This window comes from Sturnira hondurensis, unplaced genomic scaffold (assembly GCF_014824575.4).
Source record: "Sturnira hondurensis isolate 20B ecotype Veracruz unplaced genomic scaffold, ASM1482457v3 Scaffold0022766, whole genome shotgun sequence".
NCBI classification, from domain to species: domain Eukaryota; kingdom Metazoa; phylum Chordata; class Mammalia; order Chiroptera; family Phyllostomidae; genus Sturnira; species Sturnira hondurensis.
The window spans coordinates 1,302,893-1,319,354 of NW_028095397.1; the positions used below are offsets into that span (position 1 = coordinate 1,302,893).

Consider the following 16,462-nt stretch of genomic DNA (forward strand, 5'->3'; position numbering starts at 1 on the left):
AGGGGACCCACTCCCAGGAGACAGACATGGGTGACCCAGCCTCACATGGTCCAGGGAGAATTGTGGGCCCGCCCCAGGCAGAGGACCAGAGGCAGCGAGCAGTGAGAAGCGAGGTTGGGAAGGACCCAGGAGTGAGCGGTGAGCACAGAGCGTCTTCGCCTGGCCCAGTGCCAGCTGGGTGCAGGGAGGCCCTGTGACACAAGGGGTCAGAGCCCGGTGAGGGACAGTCGTGCATGCTGACAATTTGCGTCCCCAGCCTGGTTAATGCTGTGGGGATCGCAAGCTCTGCCTCTTCCTAACAGGAAGATTGAAGCCTCACCGTCTCCAAACAGGGGATGCAAGGGTCAAGCCCAACCCCGAGGTTGGAGCAGGGGCCACCCGTGGTTGTCTCAGGGCCTACCCATGGACAGCACACCATGTGGGGATGTTGCTGGCGACGCCACCCGCACGGTCACACAGGGACAGCAGAGGTCCCTCGGCTCATTCTGCTTTAGCAACCTCCCTCCCCCATTTTTCGCTCACGTCTACTCTGTCCTCATTGGAGGCGGAGTCTGTGAAGGACACGTAGCTGCTCTCTGCCCAGAAAACCATCTTCACCCACAGTCATCTGTGACCTGGGCAGGCTCCTTACCTTCACTCGGCCATAAGTCTGCACTAACTCAGAATTAGGGGCCAGTAAGACTCCCAACGGGTCTCCTGAGTAACAGGGTGTCTTAGAAACATGGGTGGGCTCTTCACTCCAATGGACCCACTCAGGGACACCTGGGGCACCTGGAACACCAGGTCGGGCCAGAGCGATGGAGGGCTGGTGACCGGTGATTGACAGGACCCCGGAGTAGAGGAGGGATCCCGCTGGGCTCAGATGCCCTCTGCGAGTCCCCCTGCCGTCACAGGCCACCAGAGCAGGGGAGGGAGGGCCCAGCAGGGGTCCACGAACCAGGGGTCACACATGGTGGCCTTTGTGCCACCTTTCAGGTGCAGTATTTTTATGAAGAAACTTAGCTTCTAGGTAAAACAAGTAACTTTCAGAGAAACACTTTATAACATTGGTGGAAAGACTCAAAAGATTATTTTTTCTGAATGCAAATTACTGAAAACGAGGGCACTATGGGAACTGGATTGAAGAGGTCACAGATGAGGAGCACATCACATGGTGGACGCATGGACCGAGCCCCATAGTGTGGTGGGTCCTCACCCAGAGGTGGCCGGTGCCCATGGCCGCCAGGCGAGCAGGCGACGGCCACGTCCTCCTGGTGGCTGCAGTCGTGCCGGCCCCACGGTGACCTGGGGCACTGCAGCAGGCTGGGCTCCTGCCCCAAGCAGCTGACGTCATCCAGCCAGATGGGCCCCCGGCCCTCTTCAAAGGCATCTGCGGAGGCCTGCTTGCCGTATCTGCGCAATGAAATAAACGCATGTCTCTCTTTTCAAGGAGCCACGAAACGTGAGAGAACCCACTAATGAAGGGTCCCGACTCCGGAGGACCGGTGTCCTTCCTCCTGTCCTGAACTCCTCACACACTTGGACCACCCTAACAGTCTTCGCTGGGTCCAGTGGATGACTAACTGAGAAGGAGTCCTTCTTCGCTGTCCGTGCTCACACTCTGTCCTCGGCTTGGCCAGCCAAGCAGAGAGAGCGCAGACCAAGGCTAACCCTCGCTTCCTGCCCTGGCCAGCAGCGCCGGGCACCAGCGGGTGAGAAGGCCGGGCCTGCCTGGCCGCCGGGGCCTTCCGGCTTCTCTGCTCTCCGGTCCTCCCAAAGAGGAAGCAGAAGTCTTCTGGGGTTCTTCACGCACGGTGGTGCCCAGTCCTCCGCTTTCCAGAAAGTTACAGAAATTTGATTTTAAAAAATTGTATGAATTATATTTGTGTTTTAATTAACTTTATTTGTAACACTGCACTACAAAAGCCTAAATAAATTACAATACACACATATACATACATACACATACATAAAAACATGTTGTAGAAATAAGAAAGACCTGCAAAATAAAACTTGGGAACTACGCTGGTCTGCACCTTCACTCACCCTTCCCCCGATTTTGTTTTCTTTTGCCCTGAAAAACCCAAACCTGCAGAAATCACCGAGCTGAAAGACTACCTGAGGCCTCTCTCGGACCTGAGGGTCTGTGTGATTCAAGCCTCGCTCACGCAGGGACTAACTCCTTGCTGTTTCCACACCGAGAGCGTGACGACACCCTTCCGTCCGGCATGGGTCCCCCTCACCCTCTTCCTGTGCACTCGTTATCCCATGTATTTAATAAGAGTAACGTTTTAACAAACTGCAACAACCACACTTTTAGTCACTAATTCTAAACCTCGTTTTTCTGACCAGTCAGGCCTTAGCTGGCCAGGCGACCCGCCTACACCGCACGCCGCATCCCCTCCCACTCCCACCATCTGGTGCCAGTGCACGCACCTGACCGCCATCTGCCCACGTGGCCACGCCGCGGGCCCTTTTCCTCCGAGACCTCACTCGTGCACAGAAACCCGGACTCAACCCTTCTCACTCCAACCCACAGTCCGTTTCAGAGAGCCCGTGTAAAAATGAACGGAAAGGTGTGTGTAGTACATGCCTGTTCTAACACTGCCATGCAGAACCTTTACAAACGGGATTGAGAAATTTTAGAACAACTAAGTTCCAGCAACAATGTCGATGCAAAAAACACTAAATGGATTTGTGAGACAAAGTAAATAAAAGAGGAGAAAGAAATCTGCATCACTTGATTGTTAACCTTAATAAGAAAAGTAAAAAAATTATAAACAAAAGTGTTCATGAATCTAAATCTGTGAAAATGACATACAGACCTCAATTTAACAGATCTGTGATTAAGTGACACTTACTAATTACTTCTTATTAATTAAATATCATTATTTATTTGCTAGTGTGTCATACCCCTTGACCCAATAATTATAACTGCAGTGTCCATGACAATTCAAAATATTGAGCAATATATATGCATTTATACTTTCATGATAGCAGTATTCGTAACAAAAAAAAACTAAACTAAAAATTAAGCAAGCCTTGGTGTAAACATTCAGTGGACATTATTCTGTCATTAAAAACTATAATTATGGCCCTGGCTGGTGTGGCTCAGTCGACTGAGTGTCAGCCTGCTGAACCGAAGGGTCACCTGTTTGATTCCCAGTCAGGGCACGTGCCTGGGGTGCAGGCCAGGTTCCCAGTGTGGGGCGTGTGAGAGGCGACCAGACACTGATGTTTCTCTCCCACTCTCCCTTCCCGTCTGTCTAAACATAAATACATAACCTTAAAAAAATAAAAATAAATTTAAACAAATTATGACTATGTAGTAAAGGTAAAAATGTGGATAGGAAAATCCCACACCCACTATTATAAAGCCAGTCATGCAGGACATAGCAACAGTGGTGTAAGGACAGAAATACTATGGGTAGTTTTTATTTTCCTTCTTTTCCAAACTTTTGCTAATATTTTACTTCACTTTTACAAATTTAAAACATACGTATGAAGCATGGCCACAACTAGCTTGAATGGAGGACATCTATAAGGTTTAATGGATCTTTGCAATTAGCTCTCCCTGGGGCCGAGATAAGCTAATCTGGCCAGTTTTTCCAGCATGACATGAGCGCCGTCCAAATATTAGCTCAAAGGCGCCATCTGACGCTCCTTTGGCTGGAGGCCCTGCCTCGGACGCACTGTGTGGGGGGGGACAGGCAGTGTGTCGCCCCAGCATCCTGGCTCGAAGAGTGAGGTCGGGGGAGCTCCCACGGCCCTTCCAAGACAAGGGGGCCGTTCTTCAAACCAGACGTGGCCATTAGCATCACACTCTGAGACAGGGAGCCACGGAGCCCCGAAGCCCTGGGCTCGGCCTCTCTGCCACTCGAGAACTGCTGACATCGGGGCTGACAACAAGCGGGAGCAGCAGGGCGTGCGGGAACAAGGTCGAGCACTCACCGCAGAGTCTTTCCCAAAGGGGCACAAAGGGACAGCAAGCCACCCCCGCTCCACCCAACTATTCGGGACGTGGGGCGGTGGCAGGAAAGGCAAAGGGGACGAGCAGCAGGCACGGTGGCTTATGAGCAGGGACACTGTCACTGTCTCCTGCTTTCTCGCCTCCACGTGCGGCAGGCAGGCAGGCAGCGCCATGACAGAGAGCGCGCCCGGGTAGTGGGACAGAGACACCACTGAGGACCCCACGTCCGGCTTCAACAAGCCCACAGGGCCTCTGGCAGCCCGGGTCATGGAACCTTACTTGAAGCCCAGCTGCCGGCAGGCCACATCGGTGCTCAGCGCGGTCCAGCCGTCGTCGCAGATGGTGCCCCACTGCCCCCCGTGATACACCTCCAGGCGGCCCTCGCGGCTGTCCTTCCCACCTGCCAGTCGGAGGACCCCATCTGTGACAGGAAGGAGACACAAAAACTAAGCCAAGTAACTCCCAAAAGAGGGAGAAACTGCATTTTCCTTTCACTAGAACTGTCGCCCTACTGGGGTCTCTCTCTCCGGGCTTCTTGTTAAACTGACCTCGGCGCGACTCTCAGCAGCCTGAGGTCCCCGGGGGGTTGGTAAGGAGGACGCCAGGCAGGTGCCTCCGCACAGAAGCCCCTTCCCCTTCTGCCTGCGCCCTTGCTCTCTCGGTGGAACGCTGCCTTCCGACAGCAGCCAGAGCAGCCACCGAGACCTCTCTGAGTCCTGTTTGGGATGCCCTGGGCTGCTGTGTCCCTCAGTCTGAGCAGCGTCGGCCATTCAAACTACAAAGCAAGCAAGGTGGTGCCTCAGGGACAGTTCGAAACGTTAACTGCAAAAGAAAAAGGCCTGAACTATGAAGGCAGAACAAGGCCATGCCCGTTGGAGAGTCGCTGCACCCACCGGCCCTCAGGCGTCCACGAGTTGTAACAACCGGGGCCCACGCCTCGCCTTGGCTCCTTTGCTGGTGGTACAGATCTGAACTTGGATCTCGCGACCTCAGCAAACGCTCATTCCCAGAGCATCCGGTACAGACCTTCCCAGCAGACACACAATACTATAAATGCACCCCCTAAAAGGGAGACTTAAAAGCCGTTTTGATTACTGGGCACTACGTAGTGTGACGGAGTCCTCTTTCTGCCGCGGCTTCACAGGGTGGCGGGCCCTCTAGAAGAAACACTCAGGAGAGGCAGTGACTCAGGAGACAGCGTTTCACTGCGTAGCGTCGGCTGGGGCCCGCGGCTGCGGTAGGCGGCTCCTTTATTTTCATGCTCCCTCAGGTGGGGGCGGGGAGGCGCACCCCCACTGCAGCTGGGCCTCTGTGAACCGGGGGTGGGGCAGGACCTCACCTGTCAAAGGGGTGCAGGACACCCCCGCGTCCTCTCCGTGGCCGCAGTCGTGCTCTCCCCAGGGGCTCTTGGGACACTGGTCCACCGACAGCTCATTGCCCGTGCAGCGCACCTCGTCCAGAAGCACCGGGCCGGCCCCGGCCCCGAAGTGGGCCTGCGTCCAGGCTCTGGCCACGCCGCTGGACAGGACGAGAGAGAGTTCTGGGTCAGATGGCACGGGGGGCTGCTGGACTCCCCTCGCTCCTGGCAAGCTCCGGACCATAATGGACCCACCCTCCCCCGCACAGCATACCCTGTAGGTCACTCGAGACGAGCCGCACCCTGTTTGTCTGTCCCTCTTTACATCCTTGACAGTGACAAGGGCCTCAAAGACAGCTGGGCGAGCCCCAATACCCACTCTCCCGCTTTCACTAGTGACGGAACCACACAGGTGTCAGCAGGCCTCGCTCTCCGAAGAAAAGCCGCACCCCCAGCCTCCCCTTCTCCCCGAGAGTGGGTGTGGGGGGGGGGGTTGTAAAACCCATGTAACAAGGACGGGATTTCAGACACTTCCGTGTCCAGTCCAGGGCAGATGGCACCCACGGGTCCTGCTGGGCAAGTGGCCGCCGTCCCCACAGCTTGTAGGCCCCCCAGGCGGAGCTCAGCCCCCCGCACTGTGGCAGAGTTCGACCAGGGGTGTTTAGGGGAACACCCTGTTCCCTTCCTCCTTCCTGCTGAGTGCAAGCCTGCAGGCACGGCTGGAGCTGGGGGCCCCAAAGAGCCAAACGAAGACGCCAGAACTGCGAGCAGGAGAGAGTTGGGCCTGGTGACCACGGTGGGGCCCTGGCTGGCCCGGAGCCGGCTGCCCAGGTCTCCTCTCGAGAGAGAGAGATAAGCTCTTGTTGCAGCCGCTGCCACTTGCAGCTCTTACGGGCGAACACACTTCCAGGGAAAACATCCCTTCGCTCAACGCATGCGCGCTCACGCTACTTCTCCCGCAATTCAAAGGACAGCGCATCCTCGAACCTGACTTTCCAGGGACAGGACCCTCCCTGCCTGTCAAAATGAGGAAGGACTGAGGACACCCCATCTGCAGCTCCTCCGAGCCTCCAATTTTCAGTCGAGGGCATCTGCATGCTCAGTGGAGTTTTCCTCGTGGCCCTTTCTCAGAGCATCGCAGCAACCGTGAGGGCTCACAGCCAAGACGTTGAAGGAAAAAGGTCGCTAAGCAGTTACGCCGCAAGAATGGTGCAGGCCTGGACAGTAAACGTCACGGTTCAAGGGCAGTTTCACCAGGCACTGTGGGAGTTTCTCTTATGAGAACACGTCTAACACACACCTGAAAGTTAAACACTTTAAACACCATTAAAGCAAACACCGTTCTGTTATCAGCAGACTGACTTTCTGTTTGGAATTCAGGTGGTGTGCCAGAGGGGGGCACAGAGCAATGCTTACAGGAGAAGGCGGGAAGGAGGCTGAGACGAAAGGGAAAATAAGTTAAAGCGGAGTTAAAAGTGTACAGCTTAGAATCCTACACAGACACTTGAATCACTGGCTGAGGTTCTCGTACAGTGGGCACCAGGTGTCTGCCCCCACAGATATCAAAGATTAATATCTACAGTGAAGTGGGGGGATTTCAAAGAACGAAAGAGAAACTAACACAAACGGTATCGTCAAAATGACAATTTTGTGAATGAATCTGTGTGCTTTGTTATGGGAAATATAACAACAGGAGAGAAAGCCATTTCTAGTCTTCTAGAAAGAAGCAATTAATGTTCAATTAGTAGCATTTTTAAAAGTAAAGTGTGTGGTGGTTTCCACGCCAGCTGTGTGCCCGCAGCCGAGAGCAGTCACCGTGTAAATGCCACGTTTACAGACCAGGGCAAACAGCCAGCTCCCCGCAGGCTGAGTCTGTGCAGAGCACAGGTGGGTGTGGGGACAGGCCCTGGGCAGGAGCCTGCTCAGTGCCCCAGGGGGACTCGCTGCAACAACCCAGGCCCCAGAGGCTTCTCTCAAACATGGAGACGGAGACTCCTCCCCAGTACGGCTGTGAGCACTGAAGGAAGTCGGAACTCCAGCGACATCCCCAGCCGTCAGCTCCTTCCCCCTCTCCCCACGGGGAGCTGTGAGGAAGCCCCCCTGCACCTGACGAGTCACCGTCCTCACTGGTGAAGTCCTCACTGCTAAGGAGTCCACCCAAATCCATTCGGCGTTCAGTTCAAACAAGCACCCCAGTTTTCATTTTCCTGCTCCCCAAAAGGTGAGCTGGCACATGGGGAGGAAGAGAGAATCGATTCAAGTCTGAACATTTCCTCGTTTTATGCTGTAAAAATTTTTCCTCACTTATTTCACAGTAACTCTACAAATAACACATTTCGGGAAGTGATGTGTGGCCCCCACAGCACTGGACGAGTCTGCGTTACTTCACTGCCAGGAGACAGCGGCCCACCAGGCCCCGAAGCCGCCTCTCCCCACTCCTGTCTCCTGCCAGAGGCTGGGAGGTGGGGGGGGGGGGCAGAGGAGGACAGTCCCAGTGCCTTACCTACAGCATTTCACAGAAGCAGCTGCAGTGGCCCAAACAAAACTGTTTTTCACCAATAAAGCATGTACACCCCCAGGGGGATGTTTTTATACCACAATGACCTTGTAACAGCAGCCTGTGAGGCTGTGAAAAAATCGGTGTTTTAAAGTTGCTCCGGGTGGAAGAGCTCTCCCTACACTGCAGTGAGCAAGGGACAGTGCGACACCCACTGCCAACCAAGCCCGGCATCACCGGTTGGCCAGAATTCGGAGGCCTGAGGAACCCCGCCACTGTGGCTTCGCACACAGTCGTACACGCGAGCCCTGGTCCAGGGAGCGAGGCCGCGGCTGGTGCGATGGCCTGGGCCCTTGGCTCCTCTCCACAGGAAGGTCCCAGATGAGAGAGGAGGGTCCTGGATGGGAGCAGGGACAGAGATATGGGGGGGGGAGGGCTGGGGCCCCTCAGCAGAGAGGGCAGGGACGCATGCTGCCCACTGTCGCTGTCCTGTGGACTGGGGGCGAAGGGCAGTTTTCTGTACTACGCAAATGGTTGGGGAAACTCAAAACCAAAACCACACGAAAGTCCAGTTCCGCGGTGCAGAAGTGAGGTTGGACTCCCACGGGCTCCCCCTCTGTGGGGGCTCTTGCACCTCACAGGCCCCGCTGACTGTCGGCCCTTCACAGTGAGGCTGGCTGCCCCGCCCCAGAGGCACTTGATCGGTGACGGGACGGGACTCACTAAGGGCTGGGGAGCAGCCGGGGCAGCGGGGTGGCTGCGCAGGGCAGGACAGCGGGGAGCAGGGCTGCGGGAAGTAGGGGGACCGCTCCCTGGGGCTGTGCCCAGGGACAAATGCTTGGAGAGAGTAAGATGCATTGAAACAGTTTCCGCGGGTCCGACTCGTTTGGATAGCACTGGTGCCGGTACGAAAGAACATAAAATTTGATCCCAAACTCATAACAGAAACAAAAATAAACCCCAGATGGATCAAAGACTTAAATATTGAAAGAAAGGAGGAGGAAGGGGAGAGGGACGGAGGGAAAAGAAAAGGCAGGCAGGCAAAAAATTACTAGAATAAAAACAGCTCTTTCAGCCTTGGGGTAGGACTTCCTGGCGATGTCAGCAACCTGGAGGTAAACCTCACCACGTGAGGACCTAAACCCCCTCTACAGAGCAATGCACCCTCATCGGGACCGGAAGGCAAACTGACCATCTGGAAGCCAAAGGGGAAGAACTTACAGACATTAGTAACAATAACAATGTATTGGGTTGGCCAAAAAGTACATTTGGGTTTTTTTTCTATATGATGGCTCTGGTGGCACTTAGTTGTCTCTAACTTCATTCGAAACAATGTTACATGTACTGTGACAGCTGTCACACCAGCATGCGTTTCAAAAAACTTATCAAAATCGGTGAATTTCTGTGTAAGCCATTTCAACAGTGAAGACTGAAGAAAACAGGCACCATTTTCAGCACATTACGTTTTATTACTTCAAGACGGGGACAAACCAACTGAAACTCAAAAGAAGATCCGCGCGGTGTGCACAACAGCTGCTGTGACGGACCGAACGCGTCAGAGGCGAGTCTGGGATGAAGACCTGAGAACTCACAAGAAGAAATACCTGGGGCAAGGCCACATGGTAAGAGGCCCAACCACACAGCGGCCAAGTTCAAACAATGATGCATTCTTACCTACCCGACTTTTAGAGATTTTAAAGATTAACGTCATTTTCACACAATAGTTAGGCTAAAAGATTACAAACTCAAGGGTTTTTACCCTTCAGAAAGAAATAGCAAACCACTCCTAAAATCACGAGTTGGCCAAGAGTGACTCAGGCTGAGGGAGTTTCTGCATGTCATGTGTGTTAAAGACTCGAACACACACTTTCAAAGGCCACTCGGGTGTTTTACATTCTTCCTTATGTATTTCCAGATTTCCCATTGCTTATGAATGTTGTTTTAAGGATCGCAAAGTTTAGTTAAACTAACCAGGAAAAACCAACAAACTCAAGAACAACAAACATCAGGAAGCGATGTGGCACAACCTGGGTCCCCCAGCTCGTTTCCGAGGTCATTAAAATTAAGCGATGATATGCGCGCGCGCGCGCACACACACACACACACACACACACACACGCCCCTTGGGCCTGTTGCAGGTGCTCCCCAGTGCCCTCGACTACACTGGCTTCTGGGGAAGCACCAGAGACACCCAGGGCTCCGCCCGCAGAGAGAGTTCGCAGGGTTGGGCCGAGCAACACAGCACACGTGCGGGTTGTGGACGTGCGTGTGGAGGGAATGCGATGAAGCCGCGTGTTCTCAGGTCCTGCCTTACGGAACTGTCCCCCGCCAGTGCTGGCCACCACCCTCCCCACTCTGGCCGCAGAGCGAAGCTGTGAGGCCGGTGCTCCGAGGGAGTGCGTTCGGTTAGCGTTCCCTGCCCAGCCGTTGGGCCTACGGGGCAGCAGTCCCCAGTAAACACGGGCCGGGTCCCTGTGTGGTCCTCACCCAAACCTCCCAAACCTATTTACCTGACCCAATTGTAGTTGTAGAAGGGTGTCTGTTTATTTTTCACAAAAAAGACCAAATAAGCAGCACCCGGTGACTAAGTCAATCTCCAGGGCCAGCAACTACCCTGAAAAAGCTGAAGTTAGGCAATTCCACTGTGCAAGACGATTATCCATTAGGTTACAAATGACCGGTCCTTTAACTGCAATATCGACTTGTGACACTTGGAACCTAGGGTGAAAGAACTCACTGTTAACGCTCAGCATCCTCGCTTTCTCTCTGGGCCACAAGTCCCCCCTCCCCAGGGATGAGCTCCGACGCACCCGAAGTGCTGGCGGCGCGCTGGGCGCTGCTCTGCCAGCTGTCCCCTCACCGGCCCCTCCCTGCGACCCCAGGAGGGTGCTCTGCCCAGTTTGCAGACGAGGAACTGAGGGCTCAGTACTCGCCCAGGGCCACACCGCCTCTGGGTGGCACAGCCTGTCTGCCACCGAGTCTTGCCATCTTCCAGCCTCCCGGGAAGTTTCAGAGAGGTGTCCAGGGCACCTCGAAGGCTGTCTGTCTAAAACAGCCTCATTTTCTCCCCAGAGTCAACTTTTCTTTCATGACTTCCCCATTTTTCTCAGCCCCATATTTTTATTCATCCTTATGAACACATGGCTATTTCTCAGAGAGTGTGACATGAACTCTATGCTGGGAGCCACTGGCCCGGCCTCAGAGGGTCCAGCTTCCTCATCCACCACGCGGGTCTCGCTCCTGCTCAATATGTCCAGGCTACGTTATGGTTACTTTTATAAAATATTTTTTAAATTAAAGAACACTACAATAAAAGCACAGAGAATTTTTTATTCTGACCACTCAATAATATGGTTTTATATGATAATTTTATAGCCAAAAAAATAACCAAGAGGAAAGAAATACTCAAACTCTTTCAACTCCCATGCAAATCACAGCGTATCCACACAATAAAATACGACGTCTCAGTCCTAAGCTGTGCTTTTAAGAGTTGTGGAAGACGTAAGCAACACTTTAATGTAGTGCATGAAAGGAACTCCAGTTAAAATGTCCCCACCTGGAACTTCACGGCATGCAGATGAGCTCCAAGTTCCATTTACTAACCCCTCGCTGCCTCCTTTCCTGCCCCTCCTGTTTCTCTGAGTTCTGGGTGAATCGAATTTCAGGATCTTAAGCACAGTAATTCCTCTTGTATTCAGGGAGCTTGCCAGCTACCCAAGCCCACAGGCACCACTGACAGATGAGGGTCAAAAAGACAGCATCTCACAAGGAAGGCACTGCTGTGGCTGCCGGGACACATGACTGAGTCCCCTGGGGATGCCACAGACCTGAGGAGGCTGCGGCCGAGCCACCCTGTCTGTCGCCTTCCAACCTTGTACCACTAAAGACAACCCACCTCAAAGCACCGTGTCGGTAAGTGAGCCAACAGCTTCTAGAGGAAGAGCAGTCATGGAGCAGAACACTTTTCTCGCAACTTTGGGAGTCACACAGCCCAGAGAAAGAAAGGCAAATGGACCCAGAAACCAGGGTCTGCAGAGTGGGGGGCTGACTGCGCATGGGCTGGTGGAGGCCCTGAGCTACCGTGGGTGTCCGGAGGCCTTGCAAAAGACAGCGGGGGCTACTGTGCAGGATGGAGGCAAACACTGAGGACAGACAGGGAAGAGCCCGCACGCGTGCTCAGCAGGGACACGGCGCCCCCACGACAACCGTCTCTGCGCCCTCCTCCACGGACAAACTGCTGCTGGGCCACAGTCTTCGTCCAGGGCGGTCCCTGTGAGCGAAAACCCTTCTGCTCTTTTCGAACCACTTCTGGAACTACAGATACAATTAATATCCACAGTGTGCCTTTGAAATCTCTGTGCCTTTTTCTGAGCACACAAAAAGAGTCTTTTCCCCACAGGCATATATTGATGATTTAAAAATAGCTTCTATCTTAAACTCAGAGTAATCCATACTGTGACTGGCAATGTTAAATATGCCCTTACTACGCCCTCAAAATTCTCAATCCTGTTGACAAAGTCATGGTTTCTCGGTCACTAGCAAGACAACCAATTAGCATACCACAGGCCATGTAACGGGCACCAGTGAACACGGACACTAGTGAGGGTGCTTTCAAAGTGGGAAATTCACAGATACAGCTCACCCAGTAGAGGCGCTGGGTCAGGCAACGGTGTTTGGAAATCTCACCACTAAAAGGTCGGTTTGCTCTGAATGGTTGATGGCATTTTTCAACTGCAACGTCCCTAAGTAGACCGCCCTTGACGGACAAGGCATACTGCGTCCTTGCCACATGCATAACTGTTTAGCAGACATGGGACCCCACACAGCGGGACACGAGCTGCAGATGAGGCGGCTGCAGCTCCGAGACATGCTCAGAGACATGCCTCCTCCTCTCCGGGGGTGCTAGGTGCCGGCTGTGTGCTCGCCGGCCTGCACCGTGCTGACTCCAAAGCCACCTGGAGTCTGAGGAAACCCAACCAGAACAGCTTCAAAACCTGGTCTTGAGAATGTAACGATGGACAACAGCTTTCTCAGATCAAATGAGTCGGCCCTGTTTCTGCCTCCTCAGAGGAAATGGGCACCGTGGCCCCAGCAGCACCGTGACTCGGCCAAGGGCATTCATCTGGCAGACCCAGGGCGGCCAGCTCACTCCTGACCACCGGGGCTGGGGACCGGCACTCAGCTCCCAGAACCAGTGATGGGGAAACGCAACTTCACCTGCAGCCAGGGCTCAGTCTGAGCCACCCTGAGGATGAGCCAGGGAGGCTCCGAACCTCCTGACGAGGCGTGAGGCAAGAACACATCACCTATGATGGTCTGCAGCCAAAATGTTCTGCGTGCCGTGTTCTAATCCACCCTTTGGACCCAAGCTCCAATTTCAGGAGTTTCAGGAGTCAGAGGAATAAACCCGATGACACCAGGAGGGAGAAATGAGACAGACCCCAAGGCAGGACCCTGTCCGTAACCACAGACCGGCCTCTGCACGGAGAACAGAGAGTGCTCGGGACTGAGAGCGACCCCAGGGACCGGGAGCTCCGATGCAGTGCGCAGGCCCGGATCAGCTTCAGACACCATGAGAGCAGCTGCGGAGTCTGCACGCGACCAGGCGCTGGGCGTCGGGGAGGACTGCCAGTCACCTGTGGCGAGCACGGCCTGGCTGTGCAGCATACCATTCTTGTTTTAAAAGCTGCACCCTGAACTATTTGGAGGTAAAATGTATTTCACTTTAAAATACTTTAACATAAACACCGAGTTTTTAAAAATAAGGGGGTAATGTACAGAAACAACTGAAAAAATGAGTGACGTGGTTTGAATTTTTTCTCATTTTTTAAATTGTTGTTCAAGTACAGTTGTCTCCATTTTCCCGCCACCATCCCCCCCCCTTACCTCCCACCCTCAACCCTACCCACTTGGGCTCCGTCCATGTGTCCTTTACACATGTTCCTTGACAACCCTTCCCCTTCTTTCTGTTATCTTCCCCCCTCCTCTGCTCTGCTTACTGTCAGCTTGTTCTTTATGTCAGTGTCTCTGGTTATATTTTGCTTGCTTGTTTGTTGATTAGGTTCCCCTTACAGGTGAAATCATATGGTATTTGTCTTCCATCACCTGGCTTATTTCGTTTAGTGTAATGCTCTCCAGTTCCATCCATGCTGTCACAGAGGTTAGGAGCTCCTTCCTTCTTTCTGCTGCGTAGCATTCCATTGCATAAATGTACCAGAGTTTTTGGATCCATTCATTTACTGATGGGCACTTTGGTTGCTTCCAGCACTTGGCTATTATAAATTGTGCTGCTACGAATGCTGGGGTGCATAGGGTCTTTTGAATCCGTGTTTCGGGGTTCTCAGGGTTTAATCCCAGCAGTGGGAATCACTGGGTCAACAGGCAGTTCCGTATTTGGTTTTCTGAGGCAATTCCATACTGTTCTGCACAGCGGCTGCCCCAGGCTGCATTCCCACCAGCAGTGCCCGGGGCTCCCTTTCCCCCACATCCTCGCCAGCACTTCTTTGTTGGTTTGTTAATGATGGCCATTCTGCCCAGTGTGAGGTGGTAGCTCCCTGTGGTTTGAATTTGCATCTCTCTGATGGCCAGTAATGCTGAGCATCCTTTCATATGTCTCTGGGCCCTCAGTATGTGCTCCTTGGAGAAGTGTCTATTCAGGTCCTTTGCTCATTTTTTAATTGGGTTATTTGTCTTCCTGAAGTGGAATCGTGTGAGTTCTTCATATATTTTGGAGATCAAACCCTTCTATGAGGTATCATTGGCAAATATGTTTTCCCATACTGTTGGTTCCTTTTTCCCTTTGCTGATGTTTTCTTTAGCCGTGCAGAAGCTTTTTATTCTGATAAAGTCCCATTTGTTTATTCTTTCCTTTATGTCCCTTGCTCTAGGGGGCATATCGGTGAAAATGTTGCTGCGCGGAATGTCTGAGATTTTCCTGACAATGTTTTCCTCTAGGATTTTTATGGTGTCGTAGCTTATATTTAAGTCTTTTATCCATCTTGAGTTTATTTTTGTGTATGGTATAAGTTGGTGATTGAGTTTCATTTTTTTTTGCATGTAGCTGTCCAGCTCTCCCAACACCATTTGTTGAAGAGGCTATTTTTACTGCATTTTACGATTCTGCTCCCATTTGTCAGATATTAATTGACCATAGAGACTCGGATTTATTTCTGGGTGGCTCAAGTTTCAAAACTGGAACGTGTCAAGGCTGACACGTCACCAGACAACACGATGCCCGGACAGAGAAGCCGCCCCACAAAGCACCAAACGAAGACGCTGCAAATGTAAGTGCAGTATCAAGTCTCCAAAGCTTGCCCAGCAGGATGCTAGCGAGACCTTCAGGACTGCCATACGGTCCAGAACCACCAGGAGAGGGTCCGGCAGCTCTGGGGCAGCGACGCCCTGTTCCTGAACGGGCGCCACAGGCTTCCCTTCGTGCCCAGACGGGACGGCTCCCTGTGTGCGCTAACCAACGTCCCCGTTCTACACACACACCTAACAAATAAGGAAGCAGAGGCCAAACGTTCAGACAATATTTGGGGGAAGAAATGGGACTCTGATGCAAGCCTGATGGGGTGGGGTGGGGGCTTCATCATGTGATGGGCGGGTCACTGCGGAAAACGGCTGGGTGGAGCTCTGGGGCGGGGAGGGGTGGGGGGGGTGGGGGGGGCGGGGGGCCGGCAGAGAGGCTTGTGCGGTACCCGCCCACCCTCTGCTGGAACCCGTGGCCTGGTGGGAGGATCAGGGCTGGCTCCTTGTTTGAGGACACCTGCCCGTCAAACACAAACACACAGTGCCTGCCTCTGGGCACCAAACACTAGATTCCAAAATTAAAGCAAAGCAGAACAGGGACATGGAAAACGAACCTGAAGCCCAGCTGCCTGCAGACCACTTCTGCGTCCGCGTCGTCCCACTGGTCGTCGCAGACGGTGCCCCACTGGCCGGCGTGGAACAGCTCCACACGGCCCTCACGCTCGCTGCTGCCTCCGACCAGGCGCAGGACCGGGGGTGCTGGGAAAATCGGAAACAGTGAAAATCCACACGGTGACGCGGAGCCACGAGATTAGCTCTGCCCCGCTGCTTTCCCGTCCCCAATGACTGGGTGGCGTTACTGACGAAGCCACTTCAGTGACACGGGCACACACTCGCATCTACTCGATGATCATCCCAGGCAGGCAAGGGCTCCGGACGGAACCGTGTTCACACCAACAGCACTGAGAGGAAGCAGCCCCTGTGCACCTATCTCCCCTACAACCTCGGAAACCAGAGGGGGCACCTGGTCACGGGGCACCTGGTCACAGGTCACCAAGGCGACTCGGCCTCAGGGGTTCAGAGCAAGACGGCTTGCTCACCACGGGGCATCGGGGCATCTCTGAAGGGCGCCGGTAGCTGAGGGGCCTCGGTGGGTGTGTGGGGTTTCAGAGTTACCGACGAGTGAGCGAATAACGTGAGCGAGAACACAGAAGGACGGCACTGAGCGTGCCTGGGCAATGGAAGGCGGCCTGTTTTTTCTGGAATAAAGGCCGTGATATGGGAAAAGGCTGAGAACAGGCTGGGTCCCTGCAAGGAAACTCAGCTGCATCTCTTGCCAAATGCTAGGCATCAATTCCCAGGAAACAGGCCTCGGCCCACGGGGTCCGCGGCTCTCAGCACGTGATGT

The 16,462-nt window shown here is 53.6% G+C and overlaps 1 protein-coding gene across 1 annotated transcript in view; it reads right to left on the bottom strand.

The window, feature by feature from the left end:
* Positions 1-16,462, bottom strand: part of PRSS12 (serine protease 12) — a 39,779-nt gene that overhangs the window by 12,095 nt on the left and 11,222 nt on the right. The window contains exons 5-8 of the mRNA XM_037036300.1: positions 15,669-15,813; positions 5,289-5,467; positions 4,229-4,370; positions 1,196-1,392 (exon numbers count right to left, since the gene is read on the bottom strand). Of these exons, the coding sequence (XP_036892195.1) occupies positions 1,196-1,392; positions 4,229-4,370; positions 5,289-5,467; positions 15,669-15,813 (663 nt within the window). The remainder of the gene's footprint in view (positions 1-1,195; positions 1,393-4,228; positions 4,371-5,288; positions 5,468-15,668; positions 15,814-16,462) is intronic.